The sequence below is a fragment of the Lepidothrix coronata genome, unplaced genomic scaffold, assembly GCF_001604755.1.
Source record: "Lepidothrix coronata isolate B3197 unplaced genomic scaffold, Lepidothrix_coronata-1.0 Scaffold127, whole genome shotgun sequence".
Lineage (NCBI taxonomy): Eukaryota > Metazoa > Chordata > Aves > Passeriformes > Pipridae > Lepidothrix > Lepidothrix coronata.
The window spans coordinates 1,301,140-1,325,915 of record NW_016690307.1 but is presented as its reverse complement, the minus strand read 5'-3'; the positions used below and the strand labels follow the sequence as shown (position 1 = coordinate 1,325,915).

Below are 24,776 nucleotides of genomic sequence, written 5' to 3'. Positions count from 1 at the left end.
CGTGATTGCTCAAAATTAACACTTCCTTCTGCTATCATAGATAAGATATCTACTTAGAGGAAATTTCCTACTATATCCATATAGTTTTGCATTCACCTTTGGTGTCACTGAAACCAATTCCCAACATACTGTGTGTTTAGTAATTATGTTTAATATGCAACAATGTTAACAGATTAGTGACTCCTTTCCGGTATTAAAATAACAGCATGGAAGCAAAAATAGAAGTATAGATTTATTAGAGAAGTTATCTAAAATACAACATTATTTTCCTTTTTAAATTAGAACATATATTATTTCAATTAAAAGATATTTTGTATTATTTCTATGGTAATAACAACTTTTAAAGATAATACTTAATTTAGAACATTTTTAATTAAAAAAATCCAACACTACTAAGATATAACCAAGGTTGTCGATAACATGGGTAAAAATGCAAAACAGTCTCAAAAATATTTACATGTCAGTTTCTTAAAATCTAAGAAGTCTAATCCTAAATATTCATTTTGCTTTACTTTCTCAAAATACTTTTTTTTCCTAAGTCATAGACAGATTCTGTATTCCTGTGCTTCTCACAAAGCTTCAAGTTATTGTTAGTTACGTGTACTATCACACCAGTGGATGAGGTTTCTTAAAATGGCTTATTTTGCTATCATATCCTCTCCCAAGTAGCCAACATACTGTTATACCAAAGTGTCAGTCACAGTAATAGTCATCAAAATGCACACAGCACCCACCCCCTGCCTCCCCCAACCCCACACCTTAAGAACCCTCTCCCATTTGGCCAAGAGCCTTTCACATTTCATTAGCTGGCATTTCAGACGCAGAGCAAAAGAAAAAATGGATCTCGGAGACAAGATGTTGCCAGGGCACACACGGCAAAGGTCTGATTTGGGCTTAGCAAAAGGGCACCCTCACAAACACAGCAACTTTTAACGCTCTCAGCACTGAGGTTACTGGAAGGAAGCTCTGACTTCTCTGCTCTTCAAAGGCTGACATGGGCGCCAGTTGTCCACCATATGGCACACGGGCTCATTCTCAGCATTGAAGCAAAGGCCACGGAGTTTGCACATCTGTGGAGAAACACACAAATATCCTAAATGTATCCTTCACTTCAGCAGGACTATTTGAAATTATACACCTTGGGCCTGAACTAGAGCTCCAACTTGGTTTTGCCAGCACTAATAGTCTAGAGATGGTGTCAGCATCTATGTGTCTGCATTGATGTACACCATTTCTTGTTCCTGACACAGGCTCTCCTGTCCACAAAATATCAAAGCAAGAACAACTGAAAGCACAGGAAACAAGAACATAGACACACATTTTCTGAACTCCGTGAACAAAATGTTGTTTGTCCTTGACCAGAACTACATTGAATCCTTTCAGAATCATCTGCTAGTTGTACAGTTTTGTATCTTTCTGTACTTTTTTTAAATCCAGTTGAAATAATAATAATTAAAAGAGAGCTTACCATTGAGTCAAAATAAAGCTACTGAATTTATTGAAGTTATCCTGATTTTCAAATACTGTGAGAGGGAAGACCATTCCACATCAATAGGAGCATACTGTAAATTTGTAGTGCTTGTTCCTAAAGTACAATTGGTGTTTCCACAGTCTGATGTAATAAAACCACCTTTGTGTCTAAATGAGCATCCCCAAAACTTTTAAAAGGTTGTGCCAAAATAATAACCCACCCCAAATGTGATCTCACACAGACAGGTGGAACTACTGACAAAAAAAATGTAGGTGGCAGGTGGGATGCAGGATTTCCTACAAGTCAGGCTGCAGACCAGGCTTTCCCTCACTCAAGGAGTAAGGCCCTCAGCAGTGACCAGCCTGCCCTGGACTTTACCATTAACAGAGTTCAGAGTTCAGCCTCTGCCAGGAACTGCCGCGTCACTACAACAGGTGATAACAGGCTTGCTACACCCTGCTGTTACACCTAGCTTTTATCTATCTTTGTAAAACCTACTCAAACCCTGTCTCAATACTCTGATATTACGGCTTCTGGTTTGATCAGTTTTGGAATGAAAAGGCAAGCTACCACACACACAGTGTTTTGATCTCAAACCCATCATTGAAATGTTGATAGTAATAGGAAGGGGAGTGTGTGGGAGAAACAAGTGGTGTCTTTTACCACTTGTAGGTGGTTAAAGTAGGTGTAATAGGAAAAACAACTCTATTTTAGTGAATGTGCTTCTGCCCTATAATAAAACTGTATTTGCAAACCTTGGATTATCAATAGCAGTAGTTTAGAAAAAACAAACAGTGTAAACTTTAATGCTCCCTTGCAGATTATTAATGGCAATTATTGCTATTATTTCCAATAGTTCTTCCTCGCCATGTATTCTATCTTTTATTACGTTGAGTCTCACAACAGCTTGGTTACACTTTTTTTTCCACATCAGCTAAACAAATCCTCTAGAATTATGTGTAGATTGTTAGCATGTCTGCCATTGATGAGAGAGATTTAAGAGCTTGAAGGTTGAACTAAAGCCCTTCAGGGCTAGTTTATATTTATAGGCTCTAGATTCTATTTATATCTCCCAAGCACACAGATCTGAACCCAAGAATGGAATCTTGGCTATACGTAGCTTCATTAACGGATGGTGCAGAAAGCTAGGGACAAGAGTGATTTAATCCACACAAGCTTTTCCTGCTAGGAAGACTACCCTTCTCAAGCTGGTCAACGGAGTATTTTCTTAGGCAGCAGACTTCTGGAATCTGCAAGTTCTGCCTCTTCCAAACAACTGAGTTTTGTTAGGATTGTCACAATTCTGCGTAGGATTTCATGGTCTGTTCTGTGCCAAATAGAACTTGTAAAAAGAGCTCTGTGTCCTGAAAATGCTGGAAAATCAGCAGACCAACTACAGATTTATAATGTGAGACTTTGGAGGCAGGATACATGCTCGCCAGGTGCAAATCTGCTATTTTCAGCACAGGTATACCCAGATAGGTGGTGTGTGCATGTACAGTGAGTTGATGATCACAATACATGCTAGACTAACTCTGCATGTGCAAATGGTCCTTTCATGCATGCCTCAATTTTCCAGATTTTTACCACATGACAGCTCTAACCATATAGTTGGAAAGCCTGATGAAATTTTTAAAACACCTCTTGTTTTCCCTGGACTGTGTCCAAATAGAGGACAGCCTTACATTTTACAGCAAACTCAACTTCCACACACAGAAGCAGAGTCCTGTCAGAAGAGGATAACCACTTCAGACAGGTATTTTTGACACGGGATGCTACCTAATACTCTGCATAGCTCTGCAGTAACACTGACCACCTGGTGGGCTGAGCTGATGCAATCAGTGTAATTCCAGAACACATATACTGGCACCACCCACTGGACACCTACCTGCTCAGGGCTGACAGTGATGGGCTCCTTCAGCACATGCCAGATCACACATTCAAGCAGAGGTGGAGTGGTCAGTGAGCCAGGGTATGTCCAGTAGTCTCTGCACGCAGGAAGGAGTCCAGTGGGGTCAAAATTTGTGAAGGAAGCTTGCTTTCCCTACAATAAAGTAAGCAGATGGGCTGATGTCAGGGGAGAGACCACATACACACACTGAGCTTGCAGTAGTGAAGTCTCCTCTGGAAGCTCCATGTTTGGCAAAAGACAGAAATGTAGTTTGGCATGAAGCACTGAGTACCAAATACAGTACATTTGGGACTAAATAGTCTCAGCAATATATTTTTTTTATGTTTTCAAGAGATTGTTTCTTATTTCAAATGTTGCATTATATTCCTTGCTCCTAGAGATAACACTTGACCTTGCTTGAAGAACAGTGAGATTTTTAGATGCCATTTATACTGACTGCACTGGAAATACAGAAGCTGGGAGACCTGTTGGAAAGTCTATTGTGATAAATAGCAACATCCAATTACCTCAAAGTGAGCCTGACGACAAAGATGACAGTGTAGTCTCATTTTTTACCTTTCTGTCCACGTTTCTCATTGGCACAGGCCTTTACCCATTATGAAGGTATCTAGTTACTCAGCAAGTACTTAAAGTTTCTCATTACTCACTTCATTAAGGTATCACACACACACTGCATATGATATTTAAATACAGGAAGGCTTTTTTTTCCTAACAGTTATATATCCTGAAAAAACTGATTATCTGGACTCTCTAGAAATAGCCATAAGAAGCATGCCCTCTTGGAAGAAGGAAATTTATCCCACAGATGCAGAGATGAGGGGAAGTACCTTTTCCATCTGTCACCACTGACTAGAAAGTGCACCTAGAAGAGCAGATTAGATCAGGAAGATAAATCCTACACCATAGGTTTAGATGCAGTTAAAAGGCAGAGAAATGTAGTCACAGAGATAGGAAATGATCACTGTTTCTAGTACTCCCTGCTCTCTACCACAATTTCATTCCAATCTGTTTTGCATTTAGGATTACGGCAGCACCAGTGCTGATGGCCGGAAGGTTTGTTTTACTTTAGCACATGCAGCAGTTCGGGAGAAGTAAAAAAAAATCTGCTTTCTGAAGAAGAAAACACAGCACAGTTGTGACTGGTGTTAGTCAGAGACAGCAGATATTACCTTGGTTTGAATGGAGTTCAGAGCATCCACAACTTTCTGTATTTCAGGCTTGGCATTTCCCACCTGTAACACAAACCATATGAAAAGAAAAATCGCCATGCACTCTCATGAAACCTTTAGCTTCCTGTTACAAGAAAACATTTTCCCAGCACCGTTTCATTACAGAACAGGAGTATTACAGCATAAGTGACTGGGACTGTCTCTGTAAAATCATGCCAGTTGACAGTCAGCACAGATGGGTCAGCCAAGGACACTGGACAGAATAAAGCTATTTTCATTTATAGTATGAGAATTTATTTTTAGATTTAGGCTGTTCTTTTTTCAAAAAAATCACCCTCCTAATAAAACAGTCACCCTCAGTTAGGCCAGGACTGAGTACTACATATCCCTGGGGCACAGACACCTTCTCCAACTAGCTGTGAAGACAATTCAACTGAAACAAAACATTTTGTTTTGGACATTTAACAATAACAAGAAAAGGAAAACAGATGTTATTTAGGCTGTCGTACTGCAGATTCATACACACAGCTTTGTCAGCTATGCACATCACCTTTCACTGGTAAGAGTTATGGCAGTGTGACTGTCCTGTTAAAGCCAATTATGCTGCTACAGGGCTGCCACAGTGAGGGACGGCAGTCATACTCCATAGTTAGTGTACAATTGTTATAGGTAAAGGAAGAGGAGAATTTGGAGTACTACCTACTTTGCCAAGGGTTTAAGCAGTATAGTACAATGCTGCCTTATTCTATATTTTAGGCTCTTAGGTCCCCTCTGCAACACAATGAACACACTGGACAAATGACATAGAAGTTTAACTAACCTTCATAAAGACTCCTACCACGGCCAAACCATCAGGATGCTTCACAGCTTCGGCAAATTTACCATATTTTACATTCCAGTGTACAATATGGAGCTAGGAGCAAGAAAACAAGAAGTGCATTGAAGATTATATTTCATCCAGAATACTTCACAAATTAGGATGCCAGAAAGTAATTTTTTAAGAGTAGATGGGAGTTTTATAGCTGAAATTTAAAAACTTTTGTGTACAGTTAAGAATTTGTTGAATCATTCATCTACTTTAAAGTTTCATTTATGCAAAGAGATTTCTGTAACGCATTTTATTTTGCTTCTCACTCTTATTCCCACAGTTTTAAATGCAAGCTGTGGCTGTATCCTTCTGTTTTCTAGCGAAACTCCTGTTATCTTCAGCGTGACTTTTTCCCACATACAGCCTGCAGGATTTTGATGCAGTATTTTAGTGCTATATATACACTAGAGTTCTTATCAACACTTAAATACATTATTGTCAGTGTCAGAAGAAGCAGAGAAGACACATTAACTACAGATCTGACCAGCAATTTAAGAAATAATAAAAAAAAAAGCAATCCAAAACCCAGTCCTGTCGTTTTCTGGAAAGACTTTGAATCTCCAGGTCACATAATTCAGGATGTTGCTTTCTCTTTAATTTCTAAGTTATTTCTAATTTAAGTTCATCTGGTTGTTTCCCCACATCTGCAAGTCAAGTTCAGCAAGTAATTATGGTACTGTGAAGACATAAGCCAATGGCAAGTTTCTCAGATAAGACAAAAGCTACTTCTACTTCATGAAAAAGCAGCAGAGCCAATGAATTTGTGGGGCCATTTCTTTTATCTGTCAATGCAAATCACAGGTATGTTCAGTAAACGTGTATTTATGAATACATTTTAGAAGTCTGTTGCAGCATCCAGAGGTAGATTTCTAAACACGGGACAAGGAAAGGTGGGATACAAGGCACTGAAGTCACTCAGTTTCTGTAGTCAGACTGTAATACAGAGTCTTAAGTGGTCCAAGGAACATCTGAAGTCTCAGGGGTATTAGAGTGCCTGCAAGATCTCACTTTGCTGCCTGCCCTGTCTGCCCCAAAATTATACAAATGCCTCTGATGTTAAAAATTGAACCCAGTAAAAGGGGATGTGTGTGCACAGAGGTGCTGCAATTCTATTCCTTCATCATTTCCAAGAGATACTGAGAAAGCAGGGAAAAAAACAGTGATAATTAATGCAGGTTTTTCTGCTTCCCTTTGACATGAAGTAGTTGAGAAAAGAAATATTACAAGTCCTCCAATTCTGATTTCTGCTCTTGCAAGGAGTAGGTTCTAAGGTGGCATTGTACCAAATCTTCTATGGTAACCTCCTCCTATGAAGATCTGTACAGAAGTTGCTACTGTGGTGGAATATTTAAAAAACATAAATACTCATTATACACAAATGACTGAAGAAGGTAAAGCATGTCCTACCTCTGCATCATACTTCACACCATCCACAGTGTGCTCAGACCCTTGGCCCTCACAGGATCCCCAGTGAATGTGAAACTGTACCAGCCTGTAGACTCCATCCAGCGCTCCTCCCTGCAGCACTGCAAAACAAAGAGCCTCTATTAGCAACTCTCATAACCTTTGCTATTGAGTCTCACTTCAAACTCAAACAGCCATCTCAAGTCTTCCATGTGATTTACAGTTCATTGCATGCTGCCATGCTACTCCAGATCATCTTCAATGGTACATTACTACAATACACCAAAATCAGTAATAAATGCATAAAAACGTAAGTGACTTTACAGTGAGCATCTCATCAGCAATTTAACAGGCATGCTAATATTACAAGTGATGAGGGAAGATGTAACTTTTCTGTCACCAAGCAGATAAAAAAAGGCCTTTGTAAGAGGCTCATACAGAGTTATTCTCTACGGAAGTACAGCTGAAGACCAAATCATCTTTCATATACTATTGTGCTCTGACCTTTCATTTAGACACTACATCCATTTAGGCCTTAATCCTGCAAATCCTGTGGCAGATGGGATTGGGTAAAATGCTTTTGGTTCCAAATTAAACCTAAACACCTGTTAGCCATGGGCTGCAGTAAGGTAAAGTGCTAGGCACAGGGCAAGGCACTGCAGAGATGTAAACTCAAATCTCTTGTCCCTCCCATTGTGGTGAAAAATGGCAATGCCAGTACAAGAAGATTTTTTAAATTATGAGTTGTTTATTTATGGTCTCCATTATCTGGCATTACTCATGCTATGGGACTGCTGTAAGTGGAGTGCCCAGCCATGCTTTCAATTATACAGGAGTGAGGTCCCCTGAGCTCCCTTATTCTGCTTGTTAGTTTACCCTTCCACTTACACTGAGACCAATCACCATTATGACATGCAGGATCAAGCCCTACTAATGCAAAATGCTCAAGGCACAGACAATGTCTGCTTCAGTGCAGCATAAAGCACAGAACAATAACAAATAGTTCTATTAAATAGAGCTATTTATCTAAGTCACCAGAGCAAGGTTTTACGCTGGTTTGTGGTTTGGCTGGGGTTTTCTCTCCTTTTTTTCTAAGCACCTCAAATTCAAATTCACAATTAATCTTTAAGATTTAATTAATATTTAAAAACAAAAAAATATTTTTAAATGTAATTTGAGCTGTTAGGTATTTTAAGAGACCAATTCATCTCTCTATATACATAAATATATGTAATACATAAATATATATGTAATAAAGTGACAGAAGAGTGTTGACATCAGATATTACACATAAATGTGCTCCGTGTATGTGCCACAAAATGGTTCTGTGGAGTAAAGATGCTTTTCCTCTCAGTCTGCAGTTAGTCTAGACACTTCCACAATACGTGCATTTGTGAAAACATACACCAAATGCTGATAGGAAAAGGTCACTGTATGTTCAGGTTTGAATAATTCTGTTTATAGGCAAGCATGGACAACAACAGCCATGGATATATGGCAATGAGGTCAGAAGGATTTCACTAATAAACCAGAATACGTGAAAATGAAATACAAGATTTTTAAAAAATACAATCATTTCCAAGTGTGTGCCCTACACATGCAAAATTTGGGTTCAGTGGACAAATTTAGCATTTGCCTGGTGTTCCTTTGGTGAATATATTTAGAAGTCTCCTAACATGTACTTCTATTTGAAAAATGTGAATACATGTTCTACTGCAGCCTTTGTAATTTCCAATACCGTAGCCAACACTGAATAGCCAACAGACTGGGACTTGCCCTACCCCTTGCCAAGCTATGTGATCCAAAGAAGAATGGTTAGTTAAAGTAATTAAATAGAAACATATCTTATTCTACTTTTACATTTCTGCATCTGCTAGTTGCCAAGAAGCATAACTGTTTTAAGCACAGGACCACAAATCAGAGTATTTTTTTCAGAACAGTGACTGTGAATGTGCATTAGTTCCTTTGGGAAATGAAGAAATTGGTTGCTATATCTTTACAGATGCAAAATCATTTAATCCATACAATATCTTGCTTCATTTAAAAGTGATGCCACGGAGTTGCAATGTTTCAGTTTCAGGTTCTTTAGCTCATGGTCTTGCTGCTCGTTGAAGGTACGAATGGACCGAGGTTCCACGACTCCTCAACCTCAGAAAGCACTAGCGCAGCACAGGTTAATCTGCCATTATTAATCAATGGAAAGCATGCTGAAAAGCAGAACCATGCAATATTCTCGAATTCATTTGCAGTGTAATTTGTCTACACAAAGTTTGCTATAGTCTCATAAAACTCAAAAGATGCAAAAAAAAGAAATCTCTTTGTAGTTTTTGCTTACTTTTCTCATTCTGTGGTTCTCAAATCCAGCTCTAGCTTATTTTGACTCACAGCAGAGCATTCAAAGAAAGTAATAATTAGATTAGTGTAAATGAATACAAATTCAGCAGGCTTAATTACAGAACAGCCCTTCTTATTCTAGCCTACATTAAGCAGTTATTTTATTTTTAATACTTCTCAGCTTTTCCAAAGAAGTAGAATTTAAAATTAAACTTAAAAGACAAAGCAGAAATGTCAGAGCTTTTTTTCTTCCAGCACAAGCTTTTTAAACCATGAATAAATGCTACCAGCTTTTGCAAAGTAAAAGTTCATCAAGAATCAGAACAACATTCACACCAGGAACCTCCCTGTCTTTGTCCAGTGTGACAAGAATATCAAGTTGGGTCACATTGAGAAGATAAGTCCAACCCTTCCATCTCCTTTTTAAAAACGATGGGGAAGTTCTGATCCATATCTGAGCATTTTATCATTAGCTCCTTTTGAAATTAATACTAGCAAAAACCATTCTGAAAATACACATGTAGCTGTGCTCCTTTTTGTTCTATAGCACAGCTTCAGATGCAGTGCTGTCTGGAGACAGCACAAGCTGAGCTGAAAATACATTCTTTTCTCATAGATTCAATCTACTCAACAGTTTGTCACAACCTAGTCTCCAAAGATGTGCAACAGCCCAAGAGGTAACAGCTTGAGAGCACCTTTTTGTTTTTTCACTATTTGACAGTTATTTTAAATGTCACAATGGGACAAATTTGGAACTACTTTGCTTAAATTAAGAAACAGTAACTTTTCTGATATCATTCTACCTTCTACCCTTTACTGGAAAAGTTAAAGACTAGTAACATCTAGTAATTACATTGCACTGTTATTAAATGATCTCATAAGATGGTCTAAATACGTAAGTATTAGCAGCACTAATTTGGAATGGAACTGTTCCATTGATGGGACTTATTTTGACTGTGGGATTTCTTGGATACAGAAAGTGAAGTTGATTTGACTCCATTATGCTTTCTGGGGATATCTGAAAACACACAGAAATCAAAGGCCATTCTGGTGCACCTCGTACAGCTGTTTACTGAGGCCACAAAACTTCACTACTTTAAGGCCAGTCAGTGGGCAGCTACCCTTCCCATGTAAAACAGAACAGCCTTGAAAAAAATACTGTGGATCACTTCATACCTTTTTTCAGAAAATGTTAGCATCCATATCTGTGAATTTTTGCAGAAATACTGTGGAATTACTCTTATTTAGTTAACTCCTATGGGATGTTCCCTCTACACAGTACAGAAGACTAATAAATCTCATCAAGGCAATACATATGCCGATGAAATAATGAAAATGGCTGAACTACAAGATTGTTTCATGAGCTACAATGAATTCCTTCCTGTCATACAAATTAGTGTGGCAAGAAAAGATACTACTATGAAGTTCATTACTCTGAGAAAATGCAGAGTAAGAAAGTGTTCTTCAAATGGAAAATCACTAACAGCAAAGCTCCTTCCAGTAGCTGAAATAATGGGTCCAACTAGAGCACAGTAGCTGTCCAAAGCTCCAAAATTAGGATATTAATTCTAATTGAGATTGACATCAAACAAAAACTTAACAGCAAGACACTTCAAGCATTTACCTCTCAGGACAGCCCTCTTACATACATTGCTTTAGCACAAAGAAAATCAATAATTTGTATCAGCCTATAGTAGATGTGCATGTACATATGACACTGTAGGTATATGTGTATGTAAACATATGCATAGTGTATATATTAATGCTAATATTTTGTAAGCTTTTGTGTATACAAAAGAAATCTGTACAATATAAAATAGCACTTGAAGAGGCAAAGCAGATGAAGCATTACTTGTGCACCATGCACTATTAATGACATAAAAAAGGCTCTTATGAGGACGCTCAGGGATTAGCCTTGTGTTCTTATGCAAGAATGGGCTTCCTCATCTGACAGACTGAAGAGTTCAGTTAGGGTGAGCTGTCACTTCTGTGAAATGTGGAGTACACAGTCACACTTTGTGAGATGTTTCCTTCTGTATGTTATCTCTTTCAGACATTCCTCCTAGGATGTTCTATCATGACAAGCAAGAAGTGCAACTCAAGCATCTGACTGTAGGGTTCATACTTGCAGAAAACATCTCTAAAGGGTTTCACTATGAGAAAAAAAAAAAAAAAAATTGGTTTCACCATTAGGAAAAAAAACCCCTACTTTGACCTTGCTAGAAGTTTAGCCTGATAAGGCAACAAGGATGTTCCACAGAGATAGACCAGAATGAAACAATTGCCAAAACGCAGCAAGTCTGAATATGTGTGTATCTGCAGCAGGTCAGTGGTTTCAATTCACCTCAGCTGAACTATTTCATCCAGACTGGGCTGCAGCCAGAAAGACTCTGACCTCCTTAAAGACAAAGTCATTTAGGTTCTTAACATTCCTTCAGCTCCCTGGGACCAGTGCAGCTTATTTCTCATGTAGTCTCATGTAGTGGAGATTCTCTGAGAATCATATGATACTGTACTGAGCCTCTGAGGAGCCCTCACATCTCACACCATACAGGCTGACAACAACTTTAAGAACCAAGTTGGAAGTACTGAAATTCTCTTGAAAGTAACAGTTGGTTTAATTTCTAATAGCTAAATACTAATCTCAGTGACTGCTTACTGTACTGAAAATTCTGTATTGGACACAGTGTCCATAAAATGTTGAGATAAGGACAAACAAACTTAAGGTGTGAGCATTGCCTATAAGTATGCAGCAAGCCCTCATGCCTATAAGTAAATAAACAAATTATCAGTTGGGAAGAGTGGTAATCATGACATCTGGCACACAGCTTCATTACATCTTAAAAATAAGTTTTTCCAAATGGCCCTAGCTGATAACAGCTGCCTAGTTTCTCCTGGTTTTGCACTAAAAGCGCCTCTAGAGGAGGCTTTTGGAAAAACAGAAGGAAGTTGCCACGATTCTTAAATGCGCAGTCTATGTCAAGTTTCTGCTCAGAAATCATATATTAACAAAAACAAAAACAACAAACCAAACCAAACTGAAACAAAAAGCCAATCTAAGTGAAGGGCATTTTTGGGCTCTGTAAAGAAATAAAGACCTGAAACATGCAGGACTGATCTCAAGCCCTCTCATCTCGCCTTCCAGTTCCTGGAAGCACTAGAGCTATTCAAGTCACTTGTTTACGGAGGCGTTGCAGCTTCTGTTGATCCCAGTTCACAGGAAAAATGACTTAATGATTTCACACCCTTGAGACCTCCGACTTTCTTGTCAAGCTGTGCACAACATTACTTGTGACATAAGCAGGTGTGCTGAATACAGTCCCCTAAAGGTATAAGCAATCAGTTCTCTGATTTCTGATTCCACGGGATCAACACATTGCTTAGGCTATACTGTACTGTGGACCTTCAATCCATGACCCTATACTGATGACATGCAATATTATTCTGGCATAGCTAATGTAACTTTGGATCTGGGAAGCCTAAAAATAGACCAGTAGCAGTGACTTGGATGAAGAGTGGTGCCTTAAAGACAGCAAACCCGTATGTTTCTTCCTCCATTTACCAGCTGATGTGGAAGCATACAAAAGGAGCAGTGGCACAACTTTCAAACTCATCACCAACCCAGCAGTTTGGTTGCACTGGTTTTTGAATTACCATTGTAACAAAACAGAATGGTTTGTTTACAGTGAGTCATAAGACAGCTGAAGCATACTCATTAATATTTACAATTACAGAAAGAATCAGGTAATATATTGGATTACAACTACTGAAAGACTCCCAAGGGGTGCTAATATCAAGGTGAAAACTATTTCCATTTCCTCAAGTCTTCTCATAATTTTTAAGTTCTACTATGATTTTATGTTTGAAAAAATTCAGATTTACTTGGGACTGGCTTGAATTCGAATATTCTCTCTAGCTCAGCAGCAAGGAAGGAGAAGGAAACAATTAACAGAGTTGTCCACAAGCATAAATTAGCAGTACATTTAGCTAAAGCTTAACACTACAGTTGCAATTCACTTCTGTCAGGTTCTACAGCTAAAATATGACATTTTAACATTCTTGATATAGAATAAATTAAGGACTGATCGACGTCTTCCTTTTGTAAGCTCAAACAGATTATCAGAAAATACAGAATACATAGTCTACTGCTGTGAACATTTTTTCATTTGAATTTCAGGTTTTTAGATAAGTTCCAAAAGGTTTCCTGTGAAAACTTACACAAAGAATACATTTTATGTACATTACAAAATCTTTCAGGCTCTTGAGGTTTTTTTGAGCAAAGTCACATTCTGTGGTTTTACAGCTCTAAGAAGCTGCTGTTTACTTCTGTCTTTTAAAGTGAGTGAAACAACACACAAGTCCTTACAGCAGACTATAATATGAAATGTCTAATATGATAAAAGAAGTACCCTTAATGATACACTCCTTTGCTATAACATTCCTAAATTGTAATAATGCACCTTATTTTAACAGCTATAAGCACCATTTGCTTCACTCATACGTGGAAGGTCTGGTCCCAGGACACAAGAGTGGATGAACCTGAATTTAAAGAGACGCTTTTATCATAATACACTTTTGCTTTCAAAGTTTAAGAAATTTTAAAGAGGAATGCCTACTAATATTTGAACTTTTACTACTATTAAAAGACAGTGGACATGAGATCTAAGAAAGCAACTGCAAGAACTGAAGGAGAAGAGTGACTAAGCAACAACTAGAAGAGGAAGCTGACCATTCACTTTCTGCATACAAAACCAAAAAAGCATTCTGAAAGACTGCCAGGAAAGAAGACAGAAGATATCCTTTTAACCTAAGAGAAAATAATGGAATTTCTCAAAAAAAAAAAAATGTTCATAAACATGGCAATGCTGGCTTGTGAAATTTCCTTTCCATAAGCAATTTCTACCAATCAGCAACTCTGCAATATGAAAGTGTTTCACTCTGGGAATTGACTGAGCCTTTAGAAGTATATTCTGGAATGTAACAGCTGTCATACAACCCAAGAAACCGAAAGGCTGTACTACAAGAACTGAAATTGAAGATTTGGAAGTAATTGCTTGGGAAGAGGGTTTTTCTAAGCATAGTTAGTAACTAACCATATCTAAAAAAAATAACAAGAAAGTAAAACAAAGGTTCTAAAGCTATCACAAAAGATTAACATAATTTCTCTGTTAAAACTTCATTGTAAGAGCAAATTGTATCATCATCATGGCTAGGCTTCACGAACGAAGATTTTGGAAGGGCTCTACTCACATTTGTTACAAGCGCGCTGGTGGCTAAAAAGGCCAATACAAGATAGACAAGTCCAATTGCAAGGGAAAATTGTATAGGCCATACATAAACACAACCTGAATCAAGAGTTATGTCTATAAATCTCCATCTACTAATAGAAATCTTCTAAGCACAGAGGAGAAAACATTTTCTTCTGTTAAGATATATTAATTGCATAAACTGCACATAGATTATTTTTTTTAAAAAGTTAAACTTTGACTTTCTTACTCAAAGTAATACAGACGACATATTTTAATTTTTCTTTTAGATTTTTCTTTTTCACAGATATGAGCAGAAGCTTTATATTACATATTCCTGATGCACACATGTAACGTAACAAACATACATTTTGAACGGGAAATATCAAAATTCTGATATCTAGTTGTTCTTACTTATGATCAACATTATTCGCACTACATGTTTTCTGAATCAAAGAAATAAGTAACAACTACTTTCAGAGTTTTATCTAAACATGCATTTGGACTTACCTATTTTTACTATGCTATTACTACCTGTATTTTTTATTGCAAGAACTTATTTTGCATACTCTGAAAAGCAGGAGCGATCAGGCATTAAGACATAGAACTGCTGTTCAGTTTGCTTCATTGTCATTGGTTATAAGCCTGAAGATTCTTAATGAAATGGATCTACTTTGCATGCAGTTAGTCATTATTCACAAGCAATTATCTTATTACTTCATTTTGCTCCTACTACCACAGTTAATTCATTACCACATATGGGACAGCTCATAGAAGCAAGCAATACAGCCTGTGGGAAGTATCTACAGGATTTTATTCCATTGTCTTCAGTAAAATATACCAGCACTCACACATAATCTCACTTAGTTCCTCCCTGTGACTGTCGTGTGATGTCTAACCAAGAACTAGGTACATGCATTAGAGTCTCAAATTCAGATCAAGCAGAGACAAGTCAAAGACAGCTCTATTTTGCGTAAGGAAAGTAGGTTACCTAGTTAACCGCATACAAATGAAGCCAATTAAGTGTGCTGCCAGGTAGGTTCTATGCACTGTAATTTTCAATAGTAAGTGTGATACTGAATGATCCACCTCTACCTGTCTTCTTAGAGATCTGTTTAGTTGGGTTTTGTTTCTAAAGAATATGCATTTTCTGATACACTAATAGAGCTACTGAGAATATTTCTACTTGCATCTCCTATCCTCCCACTCTGAAAGCTGTGTCACTGCGTATCTGTCAGAGGATCTCTGTCACAGATGTTCTGGTTCTGCACCGACTTCTCATAAAAAGCATTCTTCCTACAGACATTTCTTTAAATCATTTTATGTATCTGCCATTTTTTCCTCACAACCTAATTTTCGCAGTTCTTTTCAAACTTAGGCACATGCAAAGTGAACACGTAATAGTTTTTTATACTGTGGAAACCTGAACCTCTTTCTTTTGGGCTCAGTGAGAGCAGGATGGCAGTGGGAGCAGAATTTGTACGTGTCTGGTAAAAACAGAATCCCCTTTTTTGTCCTCTAGATCCTTTACCTTATTTTCTATAATACTGTTAAAATGAACATGAATTCAGTTCCTTTAGCCCCGGAGTGCTTCACAAAAATACACACTAAGAGGTCAGAATACCACCTTCTTCTCTTTTTTAGACCATGCAAATATTAATGTTGGTGCTCTGTGTAAGTTATACACGGACCTATGTGTATTTATACAACTGTGAACACTTATATCTGACCACTTAATATTGTTAAGCATAAAGGTTGTAATAGAAATACAAAGTCAAACTCTTAGTGCAATGCTGAATGTCTGTTATACTGTTATACTACATTACCTGCAAAACCCTCACATTTTTACTAGGCACGGGTCATTTGGTTTCAGCACCATTCCCTAGATGATATTGCCAACGAAACACTTATGAAAAACAGGACACTTGCTCAAGCAAGTTAAATCAGACAGTGTCTAGAGAAGTCAGTGACTTACAACGGGATTGGTTTTTTTAATCTAAATTGAAAATAAAGGGACATTTACTGCAGAGAGTGACGATTTCTGCGAATTCAACCAAATGAAAAACTACAATTAAAGACAACCTACAAAACCTTTGTTGCAACAGCATCTTGGATTCTGCCTTTCCGTCAATAAGGCCATTCCTTTCAGTAAGGATTACTAAAGGTTTGCACAATTCAGTGCTTAATATCACTATACAGCACAATGAACAGCAAGACCCTGTGAAACAACTGCCTGCTAGCAAACTTTGTAAGAATGTGTCAGATACATTATCTTTACCTAGAAAGCCACCGAGAAATGTCAGTGTAAGTCTTTTTTAAATTGCAAAAGAACAAAGAGGTATTTTCTAATCATTCCTCTGTTTCTGTATTAACCTGGGAGCACGCTGGCTTCAGAAATATGAAATAATATTTTGATAACCGAAGAACTATTTCTAAGCTATTTCCACTTCAAGTTGTTAACTGTAAGCCTTTACTATTCTAAAGCAAATTTCTTCCTATGATGTATTTTGCCTCTTCTGTTAACTATCTGATCAGTAGCTTACAATGAGCTATGCCTAAAATTGCTCTCGTCAAATACTTTTTAATTTTTTTCTCTCCACAGCTGAGTCCTTATCCAAATCCTCCTGATTTATACAAAAATAAAGCAATTCACTTCTCCCGAGTAGGGCAGCTCAAATCTGCCCAGATAGGGTTAATTTTCTTCTAACAGGAGTTCAGTTTTCTCCTTGCCTAGAGGAGTGTGAGATGATGCTAAATCCACACCTTACAGAAGCCGACTTTGGTATTTTTTCTCTTTAAAAAACCCTATAGCCTCAGTAGGGTAGGAGCTCCTTTTAGTAGGAGCGTTGGTAGCAATTTCTGCCATGTCCCCTCCTGCACCCGAAGGCGAGGTCTCACCTGATTTGTCGGAAGAATCATCATACTCAACGTTGAAGGAGTGCCCGTTGTTGACGATGTTTCTTGCCGTGCTGGCATCATAACTGAAGCTGAGAGGCTTCAGAGAGGAGTCGTACTTGGCGGACTTGCTGTTGATGTCAATAGGGGACTGGCGCTCTCCATTGGCGATGGGGAAGTGCTCATGCCAGTGAGCAGGTCCTGCAAGACAGCGGAAAGCAGCTCAGTGGGAAAAGACATAAAACTCGGACGGTATAAGCAATAACACTCTAGAAACCGGGATGTTCGAACACCAGCATCAGACTGTAACAGCGTACCAATTATGAAGGCTTGGCGGTGCTGGCAGCAAAGGCGAGGGGATATCCCACCCCGGGACCGAGGCAGCCCCTCAGCCTTGGCGGCTGAGGCGGGGGTTGTACCGGGAAGTCCCGGGGGCCACCCCGTCCTGTGGAGCTGCGCCCACCCTTCCCTTTCCGAAGTAAAGGAATGACAGCGGGAACGCAGAAGATGCGCCGGCACACGGCGCTGCCGGGCGGGCTGCTCGGGCGCAGGTGCATTTCAAGGTTACGAGAAAAACGCGCCACCGAGCTCATTCCGGCTCCGGGCAAGGGCTCAGCCGGGCGACAGCGGGCACGTCCCGGGCGCGACTCCCGGGAACCTGCCGGCAGGTGTCCCTTGACAAGTGACAGGTGTCCCGCAGCGTCGGGCACTCACCGTCGTGGCTGCCGTATCCCCAGTGGTGGGACATGGTGTTCGGCTCTGCCCGTGGAGGCTATCGCAGCTCCGTGGCCCCGGCGCTCTCTCAGGGGCTTTTATAGGCTCCCGCCAACTCCATGCCCTTCTCTGCGGCCGGAGGAGGGGTGGGGAGTGAGGGTGGGGGCGGAGGGAGACTCCGCTGGGGGCGGAGAGAGCGGTCCCTTATAATCCGCGATCGGCAGCGGAGCCGCTGCGGGTTGGGTCAACAGCGCCTCCGGCAGTCGGCGGTGCGGTCTGGGTCTGCCTTCGCCTTCCATCCCCGTGTTCCTTCCCACGCATCGCGCACCTGCGGGCGCTGCGCGAGGCGCTGTGGGCGCCGTGACCTTGGGGAGGTGCCGGGGGCCGGTGCGGGGCGGGTGTGCGGGTGTGTGCGCGCGTGTACGTGCGTGCGGCGGGGCACGGCGCGGCTCTGCCGGGCGGGCGGGTGCTGCTCCCTGCTGGGAGCCCAGGGAAGGCAGGGAAGACACTCCGGCCGGGAAGGAGTGGTGTGGGAGGGCGCCCGCAGCCGCCCGGGTTTGTCACGGGTGCTAGGTTTTGGAGGGAATTAACGGGGCTTTGGAGGCGGGGATTAGCGGAGTTGGCGGAGAGGAGCTGTGGTTGAGCTTCGGGAGAACTGGGACGTCAGCGCTTATTGCTCAGTACTGCGTTTTTCCTGATCGCCTCTGGAAAAGCTGCAGGTCGACCCGGGCTTATGCTTATTTCTTACGGTTTAGGAAATACCCACTTACTCTGAGAGCGGCTCAGTTGCCGCTCCCGAGGATGGATCTGCGAGGATAAAATTGAGCAATGCATATTTTAGATGTTTTTATATTGCGCAACGCTCCGGTGTTTTACCGCAGGACAGGAGGGACGGGACCTTGGCAGCCCTCTCACGGCGGCTCAGTTCCGTGCCGTGCCGGCCTCCCTCGGCCGCGCTGCGGTGGGGCCGGGCTGGCCCCGAGGGCAGCGCCGACACAGGGGGGGCTACAGATGGTCCCCTCTGAAGGCTTTTCTTTGCCCTCTTGCTCCGAGCAATTTTCGGTATGAGAATGACGTAACTTTATCCCATTTTCTTATTAAGATGGTTTATTCAAATCCGGTTTTAATTTTGTTCTGTTGGGATTCAAGCGCAAGGGCCTAAATTCTGTTTTCAGTGAGGTCATTGTAAAGCTAGAACAACAACACCAGAATGACTCCATCATTTACATTGAGCATTGTAAAATGTGTGTCATTTGTTTCTATTTGTTAAGAGGAGAGAGAAAAGTCTATTTGTACAATGTGGGTACTGTTGCTAATAGCAAAAGGAACCAGCTGGGAAATTGCTTACAAAAATTAAAGGCATTTCTCAGACCCCTTCCAGTGTATGCAGAAAATATTTAAAGCTTATTACTGATTAACACAGTGTGTGTCCTTATGTTTGCGTGCTTCTACTCAAGATGGTTTAGCAACCACAAAATGGAAAGGTGGTGGCAAAACTGAATACACAGAAATTATTTAGAGGGGGCTGTGGTGTATGTGATGTAGAAGAGCAAATGGAAATGCACATTATACATTTATTAGGAACTCCTTGTTTGCTCATTATAGATACTTTCCATCAATCACTTCTAAATCTGGCAGTTGCGCTGTTCAGTATGTCAGCAGTCTCATAAACGCACACATATACAAATCCATATAGTTAAGAATCCTTGAAGAGCAAAGCAGAAAGCATCCCTTTATGTTATAGAAAGGAATAAGATTTCAGTACATTTCAGAGGGCTTTCTTCCATTCAATTTTACTATTAAAAAAATCCATTCAGCCTGATTCCTCTGCAATCTCACATGTCAAGTTTCCACTGACGTCAAAGGGAGCACCACATATAGGAAAAGTACAGGATTAAACACAACACAGTGTTTGGCATGGTAGAGTTCCTAAAAGATCTACACAGGGTTCTTAGCAGGGAAATGAAGTCAGTTACCAGCAGCACTGAGGGACTGGGATTTTAATCATATGAATCTTCATTTTATTACGTTTTTTTTCTCAGTAGGTATGTGGGACATGCTAAGCACATACGGACGTACATCCACATTAGAAGGTCCATTGTTCTTAAAATCAAATACTTGTTTTTCTTGATTATTCAGCAGTGCTTGCAGGCTTGAGCCCATGCCAAGGGACTGCTGTCGAGAGCCTGGCGTTGACTTGAGCTTGTTGATTCTAGCCTCCTTCTTTTCTGTTTCCTGCCTACACCAGACTCATAATCTGCAACTGTGGTTTTATGGCAGAATAGAATGCCTCAAAGCCATAAGCTAGCCCTGAGAGGAAGTTGGATACTAGAAACAGTACAGTCAATAATATGGCACACTGGTGAAGCTGCAAGGCGTGTTAGCAACAGCAAAAGATACAGTACACACGAGCTTGGTACCTGCAGTAGCTCAGGCATCTCACCTAAATCCAAACTATGATCCATGAACCTGTTCCTCTCTGCCATGGTTCTGCTGAAGTTAGTGGAGCGATGAATACCAGTAAGGCCTACTTGCACATATAGAACATGTAGGAGCAGTTCCTCAAGCAAATGTTCACAAATCCTGTGGTGACAGAAGCATTATAAATACATTTCAAGCAATACAAACACAGGGAACAGATTAGATAATTACTGTAGCCATTTGATTACTCGTGACTCTGACATTAATATTTTGAGTAGAAAAGATGCCAGTGTAATCTTGTCTCCCTTTCCTGTCACTACTAGTACCACATACTTTGAAGGTTTTTAGAAACTAATAAAACCAGATACCATTCTTCATCTGTCCTCAATTTCTTAACATCATGTCACATCTGAATGTAGTAAACAAATTGGTATTTCTAGATTTGATGGTTCTTTTGAGTCATATTAGTAAATAAAAATAAAAGCAATAATAGTAGCCTTCATTAAGTGCAAACTGTTTACTCACTCAGATACTTTCATGCTGTTTATGGTTCATTCCTGGGCAAAGGATAGTGCAAAGCATATATATCACTTAGGCCTCATTTGAATCCTGCTTTGAAACTTTAGGTGTCACAGCACATTTGTTCACCCTGAGCACAGGAAGGGCACATCCTGCTTGTGTATGTTTTATGAAATTTCCTGAAATACATTTTTATGATCATTATTATTAGTTGTAAAGGACAGAAAATGTCAGTACAGATGGAAAAATGGCACAGATTGTTCCATATCGGTCTTTTTCCCCTTAGTAGATTACCAGCTTCGGGTAGTATTTTGGATGCAGGAGTGATGACACATCAAACATACTTTAACCTGCTAGACAGTTTCAGCAGAAGTGCATACAATGGTCACGTTATAAATCCACCTTCTCATGATAGGTTTTCAACTCTAAAAATCTGTTTGCAGTCATTTTTTGACATCCTTGTCCGTGTTACAGTTCAGTGTTGAGCAAGATCCAGAAGAACCCTGCATTATTCTGATTCATTCTAGCTATTCTGTGAAAGTTAAGCGCAATTATGAAAATAAAAATAATTGTTGGCCCTTCAGTGATGTCAGGTTATAGCTCTTCCTTCTATTACAAAAATGATGTCTTATTACTAATTTCTAAGGAGAGACTAATACAAGTACCAGCAAGGCAAGCTTTGTGACATGTCAATGCAGTGGAAAAAGCCTGCCTGCTTCTCTGCTGACTTCTGGCCATTGCTGATACCAGCTCTATGACATTCACATTTTGATACACTTTGAAATATACCATATTTAAGTAATCTCTATTCTAAAACTGAACAAGCTTGACTACACAGATAAACCTAGCTTCCAGAGAAAAGCTATTTGTCACGAATCAATGGAATTACAGCCATATGATAAAGCCCTGTGCAGTGTAAAACTAACATCAACAAGGGTGTTTTAGTTTAGTCCCGTAACTTAAAGGAAATCTTTGCATGCATGCCTAATGTATACATTCACATATACAGGCTAATGTATTCATTCACCACCTGTATTCCGTGATGTTTTGAACTGTTTCACAACCTGGCCTTTACTTGTCTGGTCTTTACAGCTCCCGATGCCATTTTTCTGTTTATGTGCTAGTGTGCCTTCCTCTTCACACGTCTATGGTCATCATCCTGACTTCTCTCACCTGTGTACCTTTCTGCAAGTACACCCCATTAGTCTTGAAAACTACCTTCCTGTGACTTCTGCAATTGGCATTGCACCATGTGGTAAATTTGCAGTCTTTTACCAGACTTACAGTCACACTGGAAATCTATTACCAGCATGCACCTAAGAGTATGTGCTGGTCATGAGGCACATAACTTACTATTCCTCTGACAAGAGCAAGCACCATTTGGAAGACAGAGGAGACAACCCAAATGGTAACTCCAGAATTCCTGCCCACCAAGGTCAGCAAGTTAGAGATTCCTCCTTTAAAATTTTACCAGCAGCCAAAAGGTTCTTGCTTCTGAGATCCTCAGTTCTGGAACAAAAAGTTACATTTGGTTAGAGCATAAAACATTTTTATTGTACTGGTACACTGAGTGTCAGTCCTGATGAAAATGAAAGACTTTCCTGTAGTCAAAAATAGTTGATGTAGCACATACTCATAGATGGACTTAACAAATATTCCACGTTTAGGAATACTATAGTGAATGCCGCGTCAGTGTGAAGGGAATTCTCAAAAGACAGAACAGAAAGTTCCCAAGCAAACTTTTGTTTCTTTCCAAAACAAAAGAAAAGGTGGTAAATCAGTTTTTGAAACTGAACTGCAGATGAGACAAATGGAAACAAAAAAAGAGGAGTATGTAAGAATAAATGCTAAGAGATAGCTATGGAAAAAGGATCTCACCTCTAAGTACAGCTGAAAGAAATAATGGAAAGTAGATTTTGTGAGAAAGTGTAGTATTTACTTTGGTGTCAACTATTACCATACAAATGTTCATATATATGAGTAATTGTATATATGTGAGTAATTCCATTGGGTTCTCTGATGAGTTTATAATGCCATTTGCCCCACTAAATCTAGATTAGTTAAATCACCTGCATTTAAAAAACCCACCAAAACCAAACAACAGCCATATTGCTTTCATTTTCATTGCAGGTAAAAATGTAAAATTTAGGAAGAGATGAAATTTGAACTTCTGTGACATCTTACTTTTATTTCATATTAAAAACAAAAAAAAATCCACAGCACACTGTGAGGTATTCTATCTTTGTTGTGAGACACCATGGCATACTCTGCTTTTGTTTGCTAAATGTGTAAAAGTGAAGGCACTGAAAATAGTATTCAACTAGATATCTCTGTAATGGGCATTCTAAGATTTACCTTACATGAGATCCTATACAAAGCTCTTACTTAAAACACAGGAATGTTGTTTCTCAGGGTGAGAAAGAATGGTGAGAAGCTCCTCTTTTATCCTTTGAAAGAGCTTTCTACTCCACTTATAAAGTGTCATAAAAATGCTCATAGGTTGGGAAGAACAATGCTGGGTACTCTGAGGGACTGTGACAGCTGTGTGCAGAGCAGTGACCAAGGAGAATTTCCACAGGAGTACTCTAAGTTGCCTGCAGGAATAGGGTTAAGATGGAAAGTCCTAGCTTTCAGAAATGGCTTCTGCTTGCATGGAGATAGATAGTGGCTGAACACCAGTGGCTGCACCATGCAAAGCTGCCAACTGTCATGTCACAAATACTGATTTTGTTAGTTTCTCTTGCTAAAGTTTCATATCCAAATGAGCAGGAAATTGCAGATCAAACCGTATTAATAGCAACAGACTTTCACCTACATTTGTCCAAAAGCCCTTCAAGTGAATCTGTGATTTTTGCCATCAATGAGTGTAAAGAAGAAGGATTGATACCAACCCTCACATTTGATCCAAAGCCTACACCCAAGGCCTCTGGTTCTAATGAAAAATTGCAAATTGAATTGGGCAATCTTAGCAGCTGTGTGAATCTGTCACTCATTCTTTTCTACCTGGGTAAAAAATTAACATTATTATCCTACTCTTGTCAGCATTAGATTCCTTACTCAGTGATAAGGAAACAACCTCGTGACTACAGAAAGAATGCTTTGGAACTTTTCCCATTCTTATATGTATGTACCACTTTTGACTTTAAAAGCTACAGAAACCAACAGGAAGTGCACACACTATTGTAGGCTGGTTTTCTTTACATTTCCTCTCATCCGCTTCATCTTCCTTTCTTTTATTCCAGAGACATATGAGACATACACACACATACACAAAGATATAATTTTTCAGACTGTTACATGATTCCAATGTTGGGCTTTTTTAAACTTTGTTTTAGGGAGGAGAGAGCTGCACTGCATCACAGCGTGATAAACAATGCCTTACTCATGAAAAATGTAAATAAACTCACCTGCTTTATTTTTAGTTCTTTTTTTGGTAAGATACTTCAGTATCTGGCAATGAAAAATTTGGTATTGAAAAATCTGTCAGTAAAATATTGTTGATTTAAAAATAAATTCTATCCACTGAAATTGAAAAAGGAAAGCTCATTATGGATACTATGTATGGTTAAGGCTTTGTATTTACTCAGCCAAGGTTTAAGCCCAAATTATTGGGTTTAAATAGCTTAGTACAACAGCTGCTATCCATCTCACAAAGTTTAAATCAGTTTCAACCTTTTCACTGGCATGGGCAATCAAAGCAAACTGTGAAACCAGGCTTGTGGGACTAGCTAAACTAGAACAGATCGAAAAAGTAAAGAAAAGGTGCTTCCACATCAGTTTTCTGAATGTTGACCCATGGGGCTGCTGATGGCTTCCTCACCCC

General features: G+C 39.6%; 1 protein-coding gene across 2 annotated transcripts; it reads right to left on the bottom strand.

Annotated features, from left to right (window-relative positions):
* Positions 1 to 221: 221 nt before the first annotated feature.
* LOC108502980 (carbonic anhydrase 2) lies at positions 222 to 18,247 on the bottom strand. Of its 2 annotated transcripts, XM_017826478.1 has the most exons (7): positions 18,014 to 18,247; positions 17,303 to 17,500; positions 6,828 to 6,946; positions 5,373 to 5,465; positions 4,553 to 4,615; positions 3,360 to 3,515; positions 222 to 1,070 (listed from the first exon to the last, which is right to left on the bottom strand). In XM_017826478.1, exons 1-7 carry the CDS (start codon positions 18,045 to 18,047, stop codon positions 951 to 953), a joined length of 783 nt encoding a protein of 260 aa, XP_017681967.1. In that variant the 5' UTR covers positions 18,048 to 18,247; the 3' UTR covers positions 222 to 950. The 2 variants fall into 2 exon arrangements, with proteins under 2 accessions (XP_017681967.1, XP_017681968.1); XM_017826479.1 differs by lacking the exons at positions 17,303 to 17,500; positions 18,014 to 18,247 and adding an exon at positions 9,160 to 9,181.
* Between the last annotated feature and the right edge of the window lie 6,529 nt (positions 18,248 to 24,776).